General features: G+C 43.5%; 2 protein-coding genes across 5 annotated transcripts in view; one reads left to right on the top strand and one right to left on the bottom strand.

The window, feature by feature from the left end:
• LIMS2 (LIM zinc finger domain containing 2) overlaps window positions 1-23,200 on the top strand; it is a 60,778-nt gene that overhangs the window by 25,872 nt on the left and 11,706 nt on the right. For 2 of the 3 annotated variants that reach the window (XM_034780796.1, XM_034780797.1), the window contains exons 2-6: window positions 3,367-3,526; window positions 6,333-6,399; window positions 6,724-6,844; window positions 21,674-21,823; window positions 22,458-22,608. In XM_034780796.1, the coding sequence (XP_034636687.1) occupies window positions 3,371-3,526; window positions 6,333-6,399; window positions 6,724-6,844; window positions 21,674-21,823; window positions 22,458-22,608 (645 nt within the window). In that variant the 5' untranslated portion in view covers window positions 3,367-3,370. The remainder of the gene's footprint in view (window positions 1-3,366; window positions 3,527-6,332; window positions 6,400-6,723; window positions 6,845-21,673; window positions 21,824-22,457; window positions 22,609-23,200) is intronic. The other variant, XM_034780798.1, reaches the window with a different exon arrangement.
• Window positions 7,062-19,648, bottom strand: GPR17 (G protein-coupled receptor 17). 2 transcript variants are annotated; one of them, XM_034780800.1, is made up of 2 exons: window positions 19,328-19,648; window positions 7,062-10,175 (listed from the first exon to the last, which is right to left on the bottom strand). In XM_034780800.1, the coding sequence occupies exon 2, from the start codon at window positions 10,139-10,141 to the stop codon at window positions 9,125-9,127; it is 1,017 nt and encodes a 338-aa protein (XP_034636691.1). In that variant the 5' UTR covers window positions 10,142-10,175; window positions 19,328-19,648; the 3' UTR covers window positions 7,062-9,124. The 2 variants fall into 2 exon arrangements, with proteins under 2 accessions (XP_034636691.1, XP_034636692.1); XM_034780801.1 differs by lacking the exon at window positions 19,328-19,648 and adding an exon at window positions 14,431-14,720.

Raw genomic sequence — 23,200 nt, 5'->3', positions numbered from 1 at the left:
GTCCAGAGCGGTCACAATGATGCACTGTGGGATAGCTCCCGGAGGCCAATACCATCGAATTGCGGCCACACTATCCCTAATTCGAAATGTTAAAATCGATTTTGGCGCTACTCCGCTCGTCGGGGTGGAGTACAGAAATCGATTTAAAGGGCCCTTTACATCGAAATAAATAGCGTCGTTGTGTGGACGGTTACAGGGTAAATTCGAATTAAAGCTGATAAATCCGAATTAAAGTCGTAGTGTAGACCAGGCCTAGGTGTCTACTGCAGCACAGATATTGACCCCTTGCTTTAGGGAAAGACAGAACAGCCATCACTGTGGTCTTTACTTCATGCTATGCATAAAATAAAAGATGAACTAGCATTACAAATAAAGTGAAAGAAGAGGAAGAAGAAATGTATGCAGACCATATGCAAGTGTTGATTAAAATTTTATATCACCCCCTCAAGTATTCTGTATATACAACATATGCTACAGGAAGGCTATTTTATAAATGTATGAGTGTCTTAAAAAGATTAATTGGGTTTGTTTTTCATATGCATCAACCTGTAATGCTACCATCACTCCAACCATGCAGAGCTCAGAGGGAACAAGAAAAACATCTTAAAAATAGCTTTTCTATACTTAAAAATGTTACCATGGATGATGTTGCATTCCATATGTTTATGGAAATATGCTTAGGAGTGTAAATATAATATAACTGGAATATGCGTTATGCAAAAGGTCTCTTGTAAAGGTATCATTACAAAGCTTATAATCTACTGAGTGTGTTCATCCTATTTGTATGTATGTATCATTCTTGTATCTAAAACTAAAAATATGAAGTATTTCTCTAAGGTCCTATTGTAATTATGTAAACTGTGGCCATTAATAATGGCTTGGAATCTTTATGGCTCCCATTAACAAAGACAATTGGTTGTAAATGGCTCTGTGTACTCGCAAACCTTCCTAGGTACGTGCAGGCCAACTCTGAAAGAATGGAGAATGAGGTCTTACAGTGACATGTGATCATGTCACCTGGTACTGGAATCCATCTTAAACCTGGTGCTTTTCCATTTAGAAGGAAGGGTGGGCAAGAAGGAACCCAGGAAAGAGACAAAGGATTCCCGCCTTGTGCCAAAGCTAAAAGGGGGTGGAACAGAACAAAGGGGGCTGCAGTCATGAGAAATACCCTAGTTACCACCTGAGTTGGAACTTATAAGAACTATGCCATTGGAAAGGATTGGGCCCAGACTAAGAAGGAGTCTAGTTTGTGAAAGAAGCTTATTGGAACATCTCTGAGATTTACCTGTGTTCAGTTTCTTAATGCAGTGTTTCCCAAACTTGGGACGCCGCTTGTGTAGGGAAAGCCCCTGGCAGACCGGGCCAGTTTGTTTACCTGTCGCGTCCGCAGGTCCGGCCAATCACGGCTCCCACTGTCCGCGGTTCGCTGCTCCAGGCCAATGGGAGCTGCTGGAAGCGGCAGCCAGTACATCCCTTGGCCCGCGCTGCTTCCAGCAGCTCCCATTGGCCTGGAGCAGCGAACCGCGGCCAGTGGGAGCCGTGATTGGCCGGACCTGCGGATGGGGCAGATAAACCGGCCCGGCCCGCCAGGGGCTTTCCCTACACAAGCAGTGTCCCAAGTTTGGNCCGGACCTGCGGATGGGGCAGATAAACCGGCCCGGCCCGCCAGGGGCTTTCCCTACACAAGCAGTGTCCCAAGTTTGGGAAACACTGTCTTAATGTATTAGGCTTAGACTTGTGTGTTTTTGCTTTATTTTACTTGGTGACTTGCTTTGTTCTCTCTGTTATTACTTGAAACCACTTAAATCCTACTTTTTATTCTTAATAAAATCACTTTTGTTTATTATTGAACCCAGAGTAAGTGATTAATACCTGGGGGAGCAAACAGATGTGCATATCTCCCTGTCAGTGTTATAGAGGGTGGACAATTTATGAGTTTACCCTGTATAAGCTTTATACAGAGTAAAACAGGTTTATTTGGGGTTTGGATCCTATTGGGAGCTGGGTGTTTGATACAGGAGTACCTGCTGAGTGGTTTTCAGTTAAAGCTGCAGCTTTGGGGACATGGTTCAGACCCTGTGTCTGTGTTGCAGCAGACTTGCGTGTCTAGGGTTACCATACGTCCTCTTTTTCCTGGACATGTCCGGCTTTTCGGCACTCAAACCCCCGTTCGGGGGGAATTGCCAAAAAGCCGAACATGTCCAGGAAAATGCCGCCCAGGCACTTCCCCTCCTGCGGCGGCTCTGCTCCTCCCCTGACTCCTCGGCTCTGTTTAAGAGCCGAGCGCTACCGGCTTCGGGCAGCCTCCGGACCCTGCGCTGCCAGAGCCCGGGAGTGGAAGTGCCCGGCTGGGGGCGCAGGGTCCGGAGGCAAGGGGGCTGCCCGAAGCCCAAGTGCTACCGGCTTCACGGTTTGCCGGGCAGCCTCCAGACCCTGCGCCTCCGGCTGGGCGCTTCCCCTCCCGCGCTCCAGCTGGGAGTGGGAGGGAGGAGGGGGCGGAGATAGGGCGGGGAAGGGCCGAGTTAGGGTGGGGCTGGGGGTGGGGAAATGGGCGGGGCCAGGGCCTGTGGAGGGTCCTCTTTTTTTATTTGTTAGATATGGTAACCCTATGCGTGTCAACAAGACAGGGTTCTGGAGTCCCAAGCTGACAGGGAAAAGGGGCTCAGAGGTAGTTTCAGCATGCCAGATGACAGTCCCAAGGGGGTCTCTGTGATCGAACCCGTCACACCATTTTAAATTCACATATTCGATACTCCAAATTTTAAAATAAAGCTGATCCCATTAGGAAACTGGGAATCTTCCCCATTTTTTGAAGTTGCCATTCCTAGCTCTGCAGGGATATGAGAGATAGGACTTTAACGCTGTGACATTTTAATACATAGAACACCTGGACTCATGTTTTCCCATCGTAGGCCTCAGGCAAGTGTGATGTTTGTTGAAAGGAGGTGGGGCAATTATACATTTGAGGAGAAAAGGAGAAAACATTTCTCTGCAGGGGTTTTCATTTATTTTGTGTTTTAATGGAGGGTGTCTGGAGTAAGTTGGTAGGACAGGGATTTGTGGACAGAGGGCAGGCAAGGTGGTCAAAGGTGAAAAATAAATGAATCCATCATATAGCTCTGCAAATTACTATGTGGCTGTCACCTCCACCTGTGTCAAATGTAAACAGATATCAGATGTTGATTCTGAATAACTTGTTGATTCCATTCCCTTGCATGCTGCATTATTTTCATCGTACTTATTCGTGCAAAAAGGGATGAAAAGATGTTGGTGACTGTAATATTACTTGTGTGATGTATGCATATTCATTTGATAGGTGTGACATTGCCCATGTTCTGACTCTGACCTTTATTTCCTCCTCAGTAATATGTCTGATGCCCTCGCAAATGCAGTCTGTGAGCGCTGCCAGGCTCGCTTTGATCCCTCGGAGAGGATCGTGAACAGCAATGGGGAGCTCTATCATGAGAACTGCTTTGTCTGTGCTCAGTGTTTCCGACAGTTCCCAGATGGACTCTTCTATGAGGTGAGGTTACTGCCTATGTGAAGCTATTGAAAGTTTCTTGACTTCCCCTTTTAAAAACCCAATCCTGGGAGATGCTGAGTATCTGTGGCTGTCAGTGAACTCTGTGAAAACTGAGAGCACTCAACAGGACAGGATAAAGCTTCAAGTGTCATTCTTTGCCCACTATCAGTGTTTCTGTCTGCCTTTTCCTTCCCAGTGTAACTAGCCCTCTCAGAGGGCTGGGTCAGACATTGCTGCTAAATCTGAAGTAGCAGGGGCCTCTTAAGTCACTGGAGTGAGGGGCTACCTCATCAGGTCAAGGTGAAATGCTCATGGTCCAGTGCCACATGACATGGGAGTGTGAGATGCTCTATGCTGACTGGGAGATCAATGGAGATAACTGTAATTCCCTGCAGATATGAGATCATAGAACTGGAAGGGACCTCGAGGGGTCTTCTAGTCCAGTCCCCTGCACTCAAGGCAGGACTAAATATTATCTAGACCATCCCTGACAGGTGTTTGTCCAACTTGCTCTTAAAAATCCCCAATGATGGAGATTCCATAAGCTCCCTAGGCAATTTATTCCAGTGCTTAACCACTCTGACAGTTAAGAAGTTTTTCCTAATGTTCAGTCTAAGCTGCCCTTGCTGCAATTTAAGCCCATTGCTTCTTGTCCTATCCTCAGAGTTTAAGAAGAACAATTTTTCTCCCTTCTCCTTGCAATAACCTTTTATGTACTTGAAAACTACTATCATGTCCCTCCCACCCTTAGTCTTCTCTTCTCCACACTAAACAAACCCAATTTTTTCAATCTTCTCTTTTTCAACCTTCCCCTTCAATCTTCTCCTTCTATTTCGTGACCTTGGCTGATGTGAGCATACAGGAACTGTTTCTTTAAAACCATAGCAGGAAGCCAGGCAGGAGGGTCTGGGATAGGAAGAAGCATTGTAGCTGTAGGATATTACCATTTTCCTTATTTTAATATAGCTGCTTGTTCAGGGTGAGAGAAAAGCAACACTGTGATTTTTACCATTATCATGTGACCGCTAAGATACATTTCAGGTTCCCACATCCTCATGTCAGGAAATCACTGTCAATTATTCCTTCAGTTCTGCACAAACACACACTCTGTATCTGGACTTGTTACTCATTCCTCTCCCACGTTCTTCCCCTGGCTCTTTCCTCGAAGTTGGTGGGGCAGACGATGCAGGAGATTGTCCACAGAATCTTATCTTTTCAGTGAGGGGCCCAGTCAGATTGCGTCATGGGGGCTCCATATTAGCTCAAATGGGTCCTGTGTTTTCAGCAGTCCCTTCTGCCTTTTCCCTCCCCATAGGCTTCTGTCTCTCTTAACCTTGAAATGATCACACTCTAAAATAGCCTTATGTTTAAATGTACTGCTGTCTTCCTCCTTGGGAAATCTGTCTGGCCAGTTGACCAGTATTGGGGAGACTTTGTGGGGATGCAGAATTTCAGTTCCCTAATCTTGTTGATTTCCATTTCTTTTGATCCTAAACTTTATTATCATTGACTTGACTGACAAATCCAGAGTTGTATTAAAGTCATTTCCCCCTCATCCCGGCTATACATAAATTAAGCAAAATTAGGATGCAGTGGAACAGAAAAATATATATTTAGAATATAAAACTAAATTAAAAAATATACATCCGCACATTAAGATAGAGGACTGAACCATGTAGATGTTGGGAAATTCATAACGCAAGATTCCTATATCAATGTTAACTCGACCACATTGCATGCACATCCTGTTTATTAAAAGGCACGTTTTATAAAGTCTAAATTTTTGGCCAGATTTGACCTGAAAGCATCCTTCTAGGGCCCAGTTTTCAGATGGATCTCAGTTTCACACATATTAAAATTGTCCCTGTGTTTTGTTCATATAAAGTTTTAGGCATAAATACTAGCATAGAGATGGATAGTAAACCCAAATTAGGACAGGTACTTAAATACCTAAATGGTAGAGTTTGCATCCACAATTAATTATGGTTGCAAATAATGTGGGCACAATTTCTGTGGGTGTCTAGTGCGCCAGAGAAGAAAATGGTCTCCTTTAAAAAGCTGGGGCTTAATGTTTCTGTCAGAATCTTCACTTCTTAATTTCCTGATTTTGCATGTTCAATTTCTGAGCCCTAATACTGCACTAACTTAATTTTCTGTATTTAATTTCCTGGTTTCCCTTTTTTCTTTTTTTAAGAAAAGTGGGGGATGGGAGAAGGGGAGGAAAGAAAAATAATGTGCTCAACATTGCATATGGGAATAAGGCATGAGTGGGTTCTTGGGTGTTTTGAAAATTTGGCACAAGGTTTCTCAAGTTGGGTAACCAAAATTAGTGAACTTGTCTGAAAATCAGCTGTAAATTTTTCTATAGCACATGTACAAACATGTAATTTGAAAACTATCTAATTTTTAAAATGCTAAGCTCTTTTTCATTTTCCATGTGGACAACAATCATGTCAAGTTTGAGCTCTTTTGAGGTATATGAACCCAGAAGAAAAGGGCAAGAAAAGCTAATTATAAGAACAGTGGAGTTTTGTGTATGTTTTGGTTTTGCTTTCCCCTGCACCTTTGCCCATATTAAACATACCTGCATTGATTTGGCTCCATTGTCCAAGAAAATTCTCCATGGGGCTGAGACAAAGGATTTTTTTTCAAGGCAATGACAAGCAACTGAAGAATGGGTTGGAAATGAAAACACTTGCTTAACCTTTACAAGTTTGTCACCTGCAAACTCTAATAATAGTCTGAATTTTTATAGTGGACAGTTTGTGATTCACTGAGGATTTTCTCTCCTTTGTTTCGTTAACAGTTTGAGGGTCGAAAGTATTGTGAGCATGATTTCCAGATGCTGTTTGCACCCTGTTGTGGGCAATGTGGTAAGATCTCCATGTGCAAAACTATGTAGTCTCTTCTCTTCCCTGAGTAGAAGTCATGGGGCAGAGGATCACTGGGGATGAAAATTTTAACCCAGGGGTCATCCTAAGCATCAGGCTCTCTGGACAGTAACAAAGAATTACTCTGGCAGTGGTTAAGAATGAAGATGTTCTTCTGGTACTCTTGTGGGAGGAAGTGGTATTTTCAGCAAATCAGAATATACTGGGCCTTGTGGCATTGAAAAGGAATGGTGGTGAATGTGGGGGAGAGATTTTTTGCTCAAATTGGTTCTGTTTGCATCTAAGGGTTGTGTTTTTCTTTCCAAGGTGAGTTCATTATTGGACGTGTGATCAAGGCAATGAATAATAATTGGCACCCAGAATGCTTCCGTTGTGAGCTCTGTGATGTGGCACTTGCTGACCTAGGCTTCGTAAAAAATGCTGGCAGGTAAGAGAGAGCAGAGCCACAGGGGCTTAGCCCGGTACATTGTGGATGTGGGAACAGGAGGTCTGTTAGCACAATAAAACAAAAACACAGTGGCAGATGAAGAATGGAAAGGCACAGAATAAGCTCGGAGTAGGACTGAGTGGTTGGAAAGTGAGAGATGGGGTAGAGAAAGGGCAATGGACAGGACACTGACTATCCAAGGAAATATGGGTAGAGGAGGGGCCTGAAGGCGGAATGCCAGTGGATTGTGGATAGAGTTGGGTGAATGGGCAGAAGGCTGGAGAGGGAAAGGATTCCAGGCATGATGCTGGTCTGCATGTGAGAGATAAAGGGGCATGTCTCTGCTGATTGAGTGGGAACCCTGGGCATAATGAGAGACTGAGGGGGAGCCTCTGTTAATATAAAGACCATCTTCTCACTGATCCTTTTAAACTATTTATTTTACATGTGTATAATAAGTATGAACAAGTCCAAAAAGTTTTTTGTTTTAAAAAAATTAATGGCAAAAATAATACAAACAGGACAGTACAAAATCACATCCCGGTAAGAAGAGAGACAGACAGTTTGGCAGATAGCTTTGAATTCTGAAGCACAGTGGATTAACTTCAGACTGTTATACCTCTGTCCAGCAGGGGTTGGGAAAGTCATTGAGTTGATGTTTCTACCCGCTGACATGATCAACGTGGGAAAAGGAAAGAGGATTATTTGCTTCACCCTGTCCACCAGGGAACCTTCCATAATTACTTCCCGTTCAAGTAATCCTCCATATAACACCAGTCTCTAGGCTTCCAGAATTACAGTTAATGGATTTTCCTTTTGGCTTCTTGGCTTGTCTCTGATTGGCTAGTGCCTTTGAGCAGTGCTGGGTACCAGCTGGGAAAGCAGTCAGGATTCCAGAAACTTAACCAAGATAAAAAGCTGTTTGATTTCATACTCTTGGAGACATGAGAGCTCTTTCCCAATGGCATGGGTAGAACATGTAAATAAGATTGAGCTATCATATGGCTTTCTATCATGCGCATCATTGCCGTACCTAAGCATTTCAGAGGCAAATATGATTGGCTTAGCAAGGTTCCTAGTGGACATAATGGTTTCTTCTGCTCTTCTCCTTTTATACCATGGGATTTCTCCTATCTCCCCTGCTTGGTTTAATACCCAGATGTGTTCCATTGGTGAAACATTTATTAGTGAGGGTAGTTAAGCTAAACTAGGTTAGTGATCATATGTAGCAAATGAAATGTTTTTCAGACCAAATAAAACACTCTAAAGAGCTTTAAGGCTTTCCCCAAGCAGCCTGCGTTTCACACTTTCAGCACATCTACTTTTCATCTTCTTGGCTAATTTTTTTACAGGGATTCAGAGTTTTAGGTTCAGCATTTATAAACCAATGGAAGATATTCCCTTTACTGATTTTTTTCATGAGACTTCTTTCCATTCCCTTTTATTTTAGCCTGAGATTATTAAGGTGATTGATAATTCAAACAGGACTACACCCCAAGGCTCGTTCAGAAGATGCTGCCTGTAACTGAAGACAGCTCCTGGGGCCTTAAACCACAAACCCAAGGACAGGTTGAAATATTAGCATGATGTTTACTGCTCATGCCCAAATCCTCAGCATAGACAAGAGGCCTGTGGCGACAATAGCTTGACATCCCTGCGGAATCAGGATGTCTCCCATTTATTCCAGCCACAGGTTTCCCCTTTCCCCTGTTCAATAGGCATACCATATCCCCCCAGCTCTCTACAAATATTCACAATAGATCTAGAGACACTACTATTCTCCTCTGATATCCCAGGACTGAATCTCTCTGGCTGGTACAACATAGGATTTCAGGGGAGGGTGTGCTTGTTGGGCAGGGGGCAATCACCCACTGAATCTTAGTCCTTGAATTCCAGTTGTTCTGTTTCTCAGGGTGGCCAACATTTGCTTGAATGAGACTTGAGTATAAAACTCTTAGATGGAGAAATCATGGATTGATTACATTCTTGTTTCCTTCCTCCATCCCTAAATATTCAGGCCTCAGCTTCAGGATTGGGCAACAGATGCTGCTGCTGTTGCATTCATGGTTAGATGTCTTGCAATTTACAGAGATTACAGTCTGTCTTCTGGCAGAGATGAGCCCTTGCTGGTTGTAGCTGCATAGAATAACTGAACTCTCCTCCTTGATATTGCAAGAATGATACTGACTCTGGGGATAACATTTTTGTCCTTGGAGTCACTTGCCTTTACTCTCTCTGGCTGTGTTGTGCCCGGAAGTGACAACAAATATGATCACTTGCTCATAGTTCAGATTTAGCACTTAGTGAGCTCTCATTTGTCTTCCCCTCATAACTTGGAGGCATCATTGCAGCTCTTTTGCCACAAAACAAGCTGCACAAGGCCTCACGGAACTTCTCAGCAACAAAGAAATACATCACTGGGTCAAGGGCGCCATTCAGGCTGGTGAGGCAGGAAGTGATGCGGTTACTGAGTGCCAGGACTCGCTGGGTTTCACAGGAAGTCTTGGTGCCGTCATAATGGAGAATGTAAATGTAGCGGTTGATGTGATAGGGTACGAAGCAGACCAGAAAGATCATTAGGACAACTATGATCATCTTGATGGCTTTTTCCTTCAGGTGCTTCTCAACTCTGTTCCCACTCCTCAGGCTACGGATAATCAATAAGTAGCAGGTCACTGTAGTAATAAATGGAAAGGTGAATGCCACTGCCAAGGACACGAGAGCATGGCGTGATGCCTTCTCTCTGTAGAGCTGTAGGCAGACAGTTGTGTTGTTCATCTCAGCTGTCTGCACACTGACCAACAGAGGTGCCATTGCGACAGCAACTATAACCCAAAGAAAGGCACATGCCGAGTGGGCGTAGAGTGACCTGCGGAGTTTAATGGACTTCACAGGGTGCACGATGGCTAGGAAGCGGTCAACGCTAATGCACATGAGGAAGTAGATACTGGCATACATGTTGAGATAAAAAAGGAAGCCAATGAGTCTGCATGGGATCTCGCCAAATGGCCAGTGATTGCCAGAAAAGTGATATACCAGCCGGGTGGGTAGAACCAGCACAAAAAACAGGTCGGCCACAGCAAGATGCATCAGGAAAATATTGGCTGGAGTGCCTGACTTTTGGTCCCGGATGAAGAGCCAAAGAGCCAGGGTATTGCCAACAAAAGCCAGGATGAAATTCAGGAGATAAAAAGTGGCAAAAAGGATGTTCTCTATATGGGTCTCTTTGCCACATTGTTCTGAAGTTTCCAGGGAGGAGTTGAGGAATAGGCTTGAGGGATCTGCTGGATCATTCATTCCTCACTTCAGCTCTGGGGCACCAACCAGGGACCTGAAAAAAATCAAGAAAACAGATCTTACAAAGAACCTTGGTAATGGTGAGACAGCATGGAAATCAGACAACATGTCTCCTGCTTGCTGAGAGAAGTAATTAAAAGGACACTGCCCAATTTTTATAAACTCAGAGTCTGACCTACTTCAGAATTATTAAACCCCTCCCTCTCAATTGGGTTTTCCAGACCTTTCCTGTCAGTTGAAGAAAATATTGTAATGCAATCAGCTGGCTGTACATTTATCTCCAAGATGTTCTGCGACTTAGTAAGCAATAAAGGTGCTAAACACCCATGTACCAGGTTAACAGAAAAGTGGAAATAGGCACTATACAGTCAGAGAGCGACTGATTTTGGCATGGTGCCAAAATATTGGTACTACTTCTCCTAGGATTTAAAGAGCTCCTGTGACACAGGGCCAGAAAAGGTTAAGCAACTTGCAGAATAAATTAGCCAAATTGAACCTTTAAAGACATATTAGAGAAGTATATAAATGGTAATTAGGGCTGTTCCTTAGCAATAGCTAACATAGCCCTGTTAAATAGACTAGAGTTTTGACATGCAAACCTGTATTGTTAGAGAATTAGAGGTAGTACTAATTGTATGTGTTTACCGTATATACTCGTTCATAAGCCAAAATTTTTTGGTAAAAAAGTGACGCATCAAAGAGCGGGGGTCAGCTTATAAACGGGTCTACACCAAAATTTGATGATTTTAAACTCTATGGAATCATTGAATTGAATATCTAATACATTGTCATTTTGTTTACCTGGAGCATCTGCAGGCATGGAGCCCCTCAGCTCCCTGTGGCTGCAGTTTGCCGTTCCCAGCCAATGGGAGCTGTGGGAAGTGGTGCCACTTCCCGCAGCTCCCATTGGCTGGGAAAGGCAAACTGCAGCCACTGGGAGCTGAGGGGGTCCGTGCCTGTGAATGCTCCAGGTAGACCAAACATCCAGGCCCACTAGCGGGTTACCCTAACGGGCCAGGAGCCAAAGTTTGCCAACCCCTGAAATATAGGGTTGGCTTATGAAAGGGTGATACAGTTTTTGCTATTTTTACCTATCCATCTTCGGGGGGTCGGCTTATAAACGAATAGGCTAATGAACGAGTAAATATGATGTTAACCATGTAAATAGATGAATCCTGTCTATTGATTCAGAGATCAAAAGGGAATATTAACATTTAAATGAAACTTGGGTATAGTAATTTCATTGTCTATACTTCAAAGAGAAGTTTGTAGTAAATTGTCTATGAACTGCTTAATAGATAAATAACTTGTACTAATTAATTACTAGTAATGCTTAGGAAATAGAAGGTTATTTCAAAAGCCTATTGTTCATCCAAGGACTGTGTGCTGTCAAGAGGAAATCTCTATTAAAAATTCTTGGGATCTCAGATCTGCTTAAGCTTCGTAGGGAAGTTTGAGTCGCAAGACTGTGGTCTCCAGTGCCATTCTGAATAGCCCTGATATTGTATATGGACATTGGACTATAACCTAATGAAGTGATTCTGGAAAGGACGCTTTGCAACTCTAAGCTCACTATCTGTACTATAAAACTGAACTATGAACTCTCTTCATACCTGAATGTATAATGATCTTTTAACCAATATGCGCTCTCTTCTTTTTTTAATAAATCTTAGTTTAGATAATAATAATTGGCTGTAAGTGTGTATTTGGGTAAGATCTGAAATATTCATTAACCTGGGAGGTAATGTGTCCGATCCTTTTTATATGATGAACAAGATTTTTAGTAATCCTCATCATATTTGACTTGGCTGTCTGGGAGAAAGCCCAAGGCTGGGTTGCTTTAAGGGAACTGTGTTTTTGGCTTCTGAGTAACCAATAAGGTATTGTAGAAGCTGTTTTGTTTCTGGCTTGGTGGATCTAAGTATTGGAATAACCACTAGTTTTGGAGATTGTCTGCCCTTCTTTACAGTTTGCCCTAATTGAGCAATCTCAGCCTGGCACCCTGGGACTACAGTCACAGCTCCTTATACAGAAACTTCACTGGAGACATAGGTATCATCTGTGTTTTGTTGTTTTTTTAAACACCTTTGAGAGTATCTGGCTTATTGCTGGAGAGAATGGGGAGGGGAGAGTTTATATATCCATCTCTGGTAGAAATGTCTCTAGGTGCATGGTTCCTGGGAACAAGTGCCAGGAACTAAATTTTTATTTATTTATTTATTTATTTATTTTTAAACCAGAAAATCCCCCGAGTTGGTTTTGTTACTGGGCTGGGATTCAGAAGAAAGTTCTTCCAAACAGTGCAGTGGCTCCTGCCTCAATTGATTCAGAAAGTGAAACACTATTAACTTGCTTTGGGAAAGAGCACTGGACTTCCCCGGCTGCCTGGCTATTACCAGGGGAATTTCTCTGCTACTCTGTTCTTTTTTCAGTCGCTGCATGTTCCTCTTCCTTGAAAGCTCCAGTAACTGTATCTGCTGCAACTGACCCTGTAGCTTTCTCAACCAGCAACATAGTGAAATTGATCTTATTCTTGTCACTCCCACTGCTGCCCACAGCAGCAGTGCAAAATGAGCAGACTTTCATGGACAATTACCCAGAGCTTTTCTATGATATGCAACAGATCTTGAATTAGAATCTGTAACTCTTACTCTGGCTTTGAGTCTTTTGTATTATTCCCCTCATCTGCTCCCTAGTCTATAAAATGAAAATATGACAAAACTGTGAGCTGGATCCCTTCCTCAACCACATCTGTGCATGGAGTTGTCTGTTGTACATCTCCCACTGTCCCTGAGGGATGTGGGGAGGGGAGAGTGGTCAGATGTGTCTGCAGCACCATCTCCTTGTCCATGGGGCCCACTGACAGTGCTTCACTGGGACACAGCGAAGACAGTGGAAGCATTCCCCTATCAAAGGAAAACCTGCAGGGGTTGATGCCATGATCCACTACATGGAAAATCCTTTGAGGTGTCAACTTGGGCTCACAAGATCACTAATTACTCTTGAAAATGTAGGCTAATGTACACCTCTACGCCAATATAACGCTGTCCTCAGAAGCCAAAAAAAGCTTACCGCGTTATGGGTGAAACCGCGTTATACTGAACTTGCTTTGATCCGACGGAGTGCGCCCCCTTCCCCCCCCCCGGAGCACTGCTTTACCGCGTTATATTCAAATTCGTGTTATATCGGGTCGCATTATATCGGGGTAGAGGTGTATTTTGGGATATACAGGCAACAGCCAGCAAAGGGACAAAATGAATGTCAGTATGACTCACCTGCTGCTGTATTAACCGGGGTATGGGGGAGATTCACTTGAGACTAAGGGGCATCATGGAGGTACAGGGGCTCTGTGTAGACAGCCTTGGGCTCTGGCAGATCGCAAAAATTTGTGTTCAGACCACCTGCATGCTAACCCACATGCGCAATCGAATGATCTGTTGGAAACTGAGAGAAAACTTTTGGGAATTTTCTTCCTCCACAATATTCCCAGGGATCATGGCATCAACCCCTGTAGGTTTTTCTTTGATAGGGGAACCTATTAGCACCTGCAACATTTTTACCAAAACCACATTAAACTCTTGTACTTAGCTAGTTGAGGATTTATGCAAAACTTGATTATTCCTACTTGTTTGCTTAAAATGGGGATCAAGTATCTGGTTTCCCTCTGTTTATTTAAAAATAAAAGGCTCTAGTATTCTGTCATACTGGTCCAGATTCTGAATTAGCAAAGGGAGTGTTTAACGCCATGGCACGGATACTTCTGTGGTATTTGACCAGTAGTACAGGATGCTATAGTATATTTGTATAAGGGGAAGCAGTAAAGGAAGCTGAAGAAGTCTGAGGGATAGGGTGCTGGGATAGATGGAGGAAATATTAGGCAGGGAAGGAAGCCCACAAGGGGAGCAGGAGTGGTCTGGGATGTATTGGAGACTACAGAGGCAGTGGGAAGTGGAATTGCGTCTGAAAAATATCTGGAAAAGAAGAGTGTTTTCCTTAAGTAATGATCGCACAAGTCAAGGAGAATGTCTGTTTGGTGTAGGAGTCTGGCTTTTGTCCAGGCAACCCTGTCTGTGCAAAATGGCCACTCTTTACTTTCACATCATTGCTGTTAATTAAGATATGTAAATAGATGCTTCCTCCTTTCTGATCAGCCAGTTCCCCCTTACCCTAGTTAACAAACCATTGAGATGGTTGCTGATGTTATTGAAGATGCCTCTGGCAAAAACCTTGCTGCATCCTGAAATTATACAGCTGTAGACAAGTGACTGCAGCAGAAGGTAATGCCTCACCTTCCCTCAGAGCTATGATTATTGCTCAGAAATATTTAAGAGGTGAAATTTCTGCTGAAGAATAGTCGAGTAACACATTCACTGGAAACAGAATCCCAAGAAAACACCTGTCTTTCAAATAGGTGGATAGAAGTGGGCATACTCTGATCCAGATTTCTTCCACTGCCAAGTTGGTTGACAGACAAGAAGGATGAAGATCAACAAAAGTGAGAATGGATAGAATTAAGAAATAGAAATTCTCCCATCTGGCCACAGTGGGTCCCTCTTTCTCTGTGCTGAAATGCTGTGCAGCTGAGGGTACATCTACACTACAGCGGGGAGTCGATTTAAGATACGCAAATTCAGCTACGTGAATAGCGTAGCTGAATTCGACGTATTACAGCCGACTTACCCCGTTGTGAGGACGGCGGCAAAATCGACTTCTGCCGCTTTTTGTCGGCGGCGCTTACTACCACCTCCGCTGGTGGAGTTAGAGCGCCGATTCGGGGATCGATTGTCGCGTCCCGACGGAACGCGATAAATCGATCCCCGAGAGGTCGATTTCTACCCGCCGATTCAGGCGGGTAGTATAGACCAGGCCTGAGCTGTGAAGTTTGGAGATTTAGGACTGCAGGATCCTTTGTGCGCCAACCAGCTGTGTGCTTGTTCCTGTTTATTACTGAAAGAATAAAAATGAGAGTATGAGGGCAGCCTGCATCAGTGCTTGAGCGGAACACTGTTTCATGGGCCCCGTTTTTCAAAGCACAGCACATTCTGTAACAGTGGGCATGCATATTTGCCCCACATTTACATGTGCAAAATGGAGACTTGTTGATAAATGCAAAGTAATGCACATTGGAAAACATAATCCCAACTATATTAGGTGTTACCACTCAAGAACGAGATCTTGGAGTCATTGTGGATAGTTCTCTGAAAACATCCACTCAATGTGCAGCAGCAGTCAAAAAAGCGAACAGAATGTTGCTCATCATTAAGAAAGGGATAGATAATAATATATCATATTGTCTCTATATAAATCCATGGTACGCCCACATCTTGAATACTGCATGCAGATGTGGTCACCCCATCTCAAAAAAGATATATTTGAATTGGAAAAGGTTCAGAAAAGGGCAACAAAAATTATCAGGGGTATGGAATGGCTTTCGTATGAGGAGAGATTAATAAGACTTGGACTTTTCAGCTTGGAAAAGAGACGACTAAGGGGGGATATGATTGAGGTCTATAAAATCATGACTGGTGTGGAGAAAATAAATAAGGAAGCATTGTTTACTCCTTCTCATAACACAAGAACTAGGGGTCACCAAATGAAATTAATAGGCAGCAGGTTTAAAACAAATAAAAGGAAGTATTTTCTCACACAACACACAGTCAACCTGTGGAACTCTTTGCCAGAGGATGTTATGAAGGCCAAGACTATAACCGAGTTCAAAAAAGAACTAGATAAGTTTATGGAGGATAGGTCCATCAATGGCTATTAGCCAGGATGGGCAGGGATGGTGTCCTAGCCTCTGTTTGCCAGAAGCTGGGAATGAGTGACAGGGGATGGATCACTTGATGATTACCTGTTCTGTTCATTCCCTCTGGGGCACCTGGCATTGGCCACTGTCGGAAGACAGGATACTGGGCTAGATGGACCTTTGGTCTGACCCAGTATGGCTATTCTTATGTCCTTATGAGACTTGCCTCTTTGTGTACATGCTTCCCGGGTGTGCACATGCAAAGACAGTGTTTGTGGAGTGTGCACATCTTTGCTGGTGTAACTTGTCTCTTTGAAACTTTGGGTCCTAGTGTCTTTGGAAAAAACCTTGTGAGTTTAGTCCCTAAATGAAAGTGGTATTGGAAGCTTAGAGACTTGTTATCCTTATTGGAAGGAATTTTTCTTATTTTTTCTATTTTACACCAAAGGAGGATGAAACCTTACCCTTTTAATGGCTATTAAAGACAGGGCACATCCACATTAATACTCGTTGTGTGACTCTTTGAATTTACACTCTTTGTGCTGCCACTCCATTTATTTAACTAATCCCATCCACAAACAAATGTGTAAGGAGGCATGATCCTGCATAGCAAGACTTAGATTAGACTGTGGTTAGCCATTAGTTTTATATTCAGTTATAACACCCTGTTAAAAATGAAACACCAGGTGGATGTGACTCTAAAAGGCTGGCATCGGGTCTCCTACAGTCCAGACAGAGATTTCATTTGCTGTAGGCCAGCTCTTTGGTGGAATCTTCCTCCGGGCAACAGTTTGCTCTCCATCTGCAGCCCCAACATTAAGGGCCTCGGAGTGACATGCATTTTATCATGTTCTTAAAATTCTCTGCAGTGATCAGACTCGGTTAGAACTGACTTCCTGTGGTGCATTGAGCTATGATCTTTGCAGTTTGAGCTCAGTTTTCTGTCATTATCTGACACAAAATAGCAAAGACACCAATGATGAAATCCTGGCTCTGTTGAAGTCAATGGCAAAACTTCTTTTGACTTCAGTGGTGCCAGGATTTCACCACAGGACTGCAGGGGGTTGAGTGAAGAATATCAAGAAGTCTAGTAGGGTAGTCACAGGGAGGAGAAACATCTTGGGGATTAGGGCTGCAGGAGTTGATTAAATGTTGATGGATCTAGCTCACATATGTTCTTATCTGTCAAAAGTCAGTATCGTTATGGGAGGAAGCTGCTGTTACATATGTTACCCGGTGAGGGCCTCTTTTTCTTTCTTTCTTTTTATTTGTCAGAAGGTGTGAAGAAAATAAATGGCTCTTTTTACTGTGATATAGCATGGCCAGAGGGCAACAGGAGAGTGATAGAGGGGAGATATGTAAGCCCCAGGATGATGAGAGCCTTATTCCCTGTAGAGGGAAGAGAGGCTGCTACAGTTTAATTAGAGCATCTGAAGCCAATTAGTCACCTGGTTAAAAAAAAAAATCCCTGCTTCAATCAGACAGTTGGAGGAGTTGAAGCAGAGTGGTTTGGCATTGGAGCAGAGAGTAGTTTGAAGGAGAGCAGTTTGGAGGGAAGCAGAGGAGAGTTTGGAAAAGTGCTGTGGCGGGCCAGAAGACCAAGACCCTAGGTAAAGGGAAACCTGGCTTGTACAGAGCAGAGGGACTCCACAGACACAAAGGGTTGGGAGAAACCTTGCCCAAGCAGAGAGGGTAGGAAGCCCCACAAGATGAAGGGCCGGAGAGAGAAGTAGCCCAGGGGAAGGAATCGCTAGTTCAAGTGGTTTGCCGCTATCCCTAGGGCCCCTCTGCTGGGACCCGGAGTAGAGGGTGGGCCTGGGTCCCTCCCTCTCCACTCCCCTTCTCTGGGATACTAGTGGGACAGTTAATACTCCAGATGAGGGGTGAGAAATGGGGCCCTGAACACCCCCACAAGAAGAGAAAGCACGGGACCCATCATAGTAGTGCCAGCAATTTGCTACATTACAAAACCCTTTCAGTTAGGTTCTAAACTCAAATGATCCTCCGAGAGTTTTAACTCATGCTGTTTTAATGTACTTAAATTTTGAAGCCATTAGTGTTGATTGTTGACATGAACGTGTCCTTGGCATTTGAATAACTCAGGAGAAGTTTATGTATCACTAGAATTAATTGCTGCACTGGCTTTCAGAATTGAAATGCTAATTTAAAAAATGTGCGGCTTTAAGTGTTCATAGCACAATAACACTAGAGCTGTGGAAAACCAGTGATGGCTTTACTCTGTGCCTCTAGTAATAACACATGAAGAAGGTTTAGCAAATTATTATTATTTTTTAAAAAAATCTGATTCAAAATAAACGTGCACATTTTTGTATTAGGTTTTTAGTTTATTTTTGCTCTATTGTGGTACACTGTAGAATAACTCTGAATCTCTAATCTTGTCATTGTAGCATGTACAAATGCTTTTGTTTGAAGCTAATTAGAAATCATATCTCCTTTTTAAAATTATCTAGTTTCCGGGGCTTGTTCTACAATGCAAGAGGTTCTGAATCTGTAGACAGAATAATTCTTTAGTTGTCTGGTTCCCAAGCCCAGAATTCCACTTGACTTGCACTGCTGGGGTAGTGTGAGTATTTAGTGATTTACAGATTGCTGAATAGAGCTCTATTCTGGGGTTAGCCATTATTCCAAGCCTCCCATAGCTAATTTGTAAGCAGGGATGTAGTCAGTCATTTAGAATGTGTGCATATAACCATATTTTATGGCCCTCCCCCTCTCTGACACCCACACTACATTGATACTCTCTTGGATAGTTTATAATAGTTGATACTACGATATTACTGTTCCAACGGGTGCTCTACCTATTTGTTAATAAAAGGCTTGATGAAGAATAAGCAGAACTTTCCAGTTGATCCTAAATAAGAAATCAAGCTAGCTTGGTTTTCGCTACAATCTAAGTGCTTCCTAGCTAGAAGCACATGATGAGTTCTTAGGTGGACTTCAGTTTTCTGCTCTTCTCTCATTCTTTTGATTAAAGGTGGTTCTGCCTGGGGAATGATCTGTTTTCTTTTAAATGATCTGGGCTGATGATGGTGGAAATGCTTTGTCAAGCAGGAAGATCTTGCATCTTTCCCAGAAAATTGTTTAACACTGGATGAAACTCCCTCCAGAGCTGACTCCCCTCTGGCTGAGAATACTCGGTTGCCCATGGGAAATTAATACTGTAATGGGGTGATGTTTGTGGTGTATGCCTGTCTGTACTAATGGCTGAAAATGGAGACATTTGGAAAGCTATTCTAATTTAGAGGACAAGAGTGATTATAATGAAATTCTTTGTGGACTCTATTTGTTTAACAACTCATACACTATGTGTATTAGCCACTCTGTACATCTCCCACCACCCTCACTGACTCGGCTACAACAGCATAAAGCCACCAGGAAAGTGCCTCCATTATTCTACTAGCCAAAGCCAGTTCTCTTACCTCTTGACGGCGCAGTCCTCCCGGTGAAGGGTAAAGTCCTTCTAGAGTAAATCTCTGGGAGCTCCTTCTGATGCCAGCGAATCAAGGGGAAGCGTCAAAGCTGAAAGCTGTCTGATGATTCAGAAGGAGCAGACCGTTTCAGACTTAGTGAGGGTGGAAGAGAGAGCCCCTCTATATAGAGTCCTGCTAGCTCTGATAGTGCATTATCAGCTCACACAACAAAGAAGAGGAGATGGCACACTTGCAATGAAAGGCAGTTTTCATTCCAGCTGAAGCCTTGGAAGGGGCAAACCGCTGCTGCTGCTGTTATATTTTTGAATATTTCAGTGTTTGTCCTGCTTATTAAAGTCTCTCTGAACCCCCTAGTCTTTTACACTGACTCTTTGGAGTTCTGTGATTATTTTAGAGGGGTGGAAAAGGGTATTGTGCAGGGGGGGAGTCTGGTATTAATAGACACAACAGGACACTTTAGAATGGGATAATTCCATAATGGTGGGAGTGGGGGTGAGAGGGGCGGCTGCTATGGCAACAGCTCTGCGAATCCAAGACTTCACTTTGCTTGCAATAGAGGAAGGTCTATGGGACAGCAGAGAGGGTTTGTGAATGGGGAGGGGTTGATAATGGTTTATCAGTGCAAAGGGTTGAAGGCCCCTTATTCAGCTGAATGAGAGGGGTCTTTTTCAGGACACTTGCTGCAGGGTCCCAGTGTCCTGCCCTGTATAATTAGTCCCCATTTGACAGTGCTGAATAAAATTGATGCCTTTATCCAGGGATGAGCACAGCTGCATGATCTCTTATAATGGGGCGCTGTCTGCTTTTTGTGGGGACTGTGGCTCCGTTTGAGAGGACAGTGGTTCCAGCCCTGCAAAGAGACTATTACACAAGAGAGGACTTAAAAAGTGAGAAAATAATAATCATACTTTCAGCTTATGCAGGCGCTTTCCATCTGAGGATCATAAATGTTTGAGGCCACACAACACCCCTGTGCCACGTGGAATTATTCTTAGCCCCATTTTACAGATGGGGAAACCTGCGGTTAAGTGGCTTGCCCAAAGTCCCCATGAAATCCAAGAGAGAACCTGGAATAGAAGCCAGATCTTCTGATTCCTAGTCAGTTTGTTGCATTAGCTATGACACCACCTTTCCTTTACTGTTTTTACTTGTAGTTGATGGGCTCTTTGGGAGAATACCTTTAAATCTTAACCAGGGATGTACGTGTGACTATAGTGAGGGGGAACTAAGCATGCTTTTGTCAGGTTGGACAATGGTGAAAAAACAGGCATAGATTATTTCCCCCATTTGCCTGCTATGTGTTCAATTTAGCCAAACCTCCGCACCCAGCAAACAACACTAATGCTGGGAAGACAGCTGATGGGTGAACTAAACTAAAGACCACCCCATGAGAGCTTTTAAATACTGGGCATCAAACTGGCTGATTCAGCTCCTTGTTTTTTGATTGGTCTCTGTATAAACAGGAGCACTGACCTTTACAGCTGTTTATCTTTTATCCCTTTTGTCACAGACTTCACTCCCAGCAATGTCAGTCGCATGCCCGACCAGGACTTGTGCTTCTGTTGCAGTTTGCAGCACAGAGCTGCAGACTCCCTTGTTTGTCTTAAACTTAATAGGGAGCTTTTTGGTAGAAGGGCTATGATTCAAAGACTCTCTGGTTTGTCCTGGTTAGTGAGGACTAATGGATCCAACCATGGTGGAGGCACTTTAGCAATGTACCTTCAAGAGGAGCACTGAGAGTGAACTCCCTTCAACAGAGCAGTCAGAGAATTGTGAGCATAGATTTATGTAAACACAAACACATTTATAGATTCGTAGGAATATACTTACATGCATATGTGCACACAAGCTCTCCACTGTGTTAAGACACTTATTAGCTACTCTGATCTGCACACCTATAAGTGTCTTTATTGCTACGTACAAAAGCAGCCACTTCATGCATAGTTATTCGGGCCCACGTGCAGTCTCCATTGTGTTTGTAAGCTGAGCACACACTTGCAATTAGAGACTGCTAAACAGTCTACTGTTTTTACTGTACTTGATACCTGTAGTGAAGAGAAGAAAATGCCACATAAGGAGGCCTAGGAAATACCTAACTGTATCTGAATGGGGTAGATGGAGTTACAAGGCTACCTCAGGATTTGGTTAACACTAGCACCATTAGATGATGTTTAATTCCCATCCTCTAGAGCAGTGGGGTTAGAACAGTGGCTGCTGTCTTTGGAAGAAGGTTACAGAAACCTGTAACCCTAACTAAAAATGTGCAGAGCACGACTCTCTTCTAGAAAGACTCTACAGTACTAATGCTACCCTTTCTTTCCAATTCTCACCCAGGCACCTGTGCAGGCCTTGCCATAATCGGGAGAAAGCCAAGGGGCTAGGCAAGTATATCTGTCAGAAGTGCCACCTGATAATTGATGAGCAGCCTCTGATGTTCAGGAATGACTCCTATCATCCAGATCACTTCAACTGCACCCACTGCGGGTACGTTCTCCTCTCCCAACTTCCATCAATAAACCAGGGAAATACACTGTATGGACAACAGTTCAGACTCTTTCTGGACTCTGTAATCGTCAGCTACACTTTGCAGCCTTTAAGTTGTCCGGCAGACAAGAAGTTCTGTATGTGAAAGATCAAAAAAATTGGAATCAAAAGGATAGAAGAATTGGAGTTCTTCTGTTCAGCTATATAGGGTTCTCCTTCCTCCATGCATTGCTTACTGGGCACCATTGTCTACTGGGCAGTTCCTGGAAATGAGCCACTCTCAAAGGTCCTGTTTACATTACAAAAATAACCTTGTTTAAACATGGTTGTGGCCAAACTGCTCCGCATGATTTAGCCTTGCATTTGTGGACAGAAAGACCTATTAGATAACTAGCATGTTATAAAGTGGTTTGACACTGTCATGTTTCACAAGCATAATTCAGGATTCCTGTGTTTACAGTGTAGATGGGGGCCAAAACATGGAAGTTGGCTTTGAAGTTCACTCTTCCACAGCTTCATCTTAGATATTCACATCTGGAGGGAAGCTCATGTAAGGTTTAATCGTGAAACAGCTGTTGGCTGGGGTTTGGGTCAGTGTTGTTGCTTCAAGAACACTTGTTTGTGTTGTTTTCAGGAAGGAGCTGACTGCTGAGGCCAGGGAGCTGAAAGGGGAACTCTATTGCCTGCCCTGCCATGACAAGATGGGTATCCCAATCTGTGGAGCCTGTCGCAGGCCTATCGAAGGACGAGTGGTCAATGCTCTGGGGAAGCAATGGCATGTTGAGGTGAGATCAGTGTGAAGCTGCCTGTGGAATGCATACTGCCAGAGGTCTAATGCAAGTTGGAGGCTGTTGTGGTGAACGTTAGAAATTTCCACCATTCCTGTTTAGGCCAAATTCAGACTGTATTTACCTGGGGTGAGCTTTACCTGGGTAAGTCACATGCACTAGAGTTGTGAATGGTGCACTTCATCTTTTGCACAGTAACAATACCATTGTTTAATTTACTCTCAGGAAAATTATTTTAAAATTTCTGCATTACATTGCAAAGATTCTGGGGTCTGCAAAATAGTATTTACCACTGAAGTTATGTACATCCTCTCTGTCCTTCCCTCCAGCTCTAAGTAACAAACTGTAACATTGCTGTGACACTTCCCAGGGGTACCCAGGTTGTGAGACACCTCACCACCACCTGCCCTTAGTGTGAAGCATGCTTGAATCTGCCTGTGTGGATCAGCTCCCTGAAACCACCAGCCTCTGGTAGCACAAGCACTACCTTCCAGTCCTCATTCTCACTGTACAGGTAGCCACAGGAACACACCAACTCCTGAATCCCTGTAGTATCCAATCCCTTATCCGTGGGACACTCACAAAATTA

Source organism: Trachemys scripta, chromosome 9 (assembly GCF_013100865.1).
Source record: "Trachemys scripta elegans isolate TJP31775 chromosome 9, CAS_Tse_1.0, whole genome shotgun sequence".
In the NCBI taxonomy this organism is placed as follows: domain Eukaryota; kingdom Metazoa; phylum Chordata; order Testudines; family Emydidae; genus Trachemys; species Trachemys scripta.
This window is presented reverse-complemented; position numbering and strand designations above follow the sequence as displayed.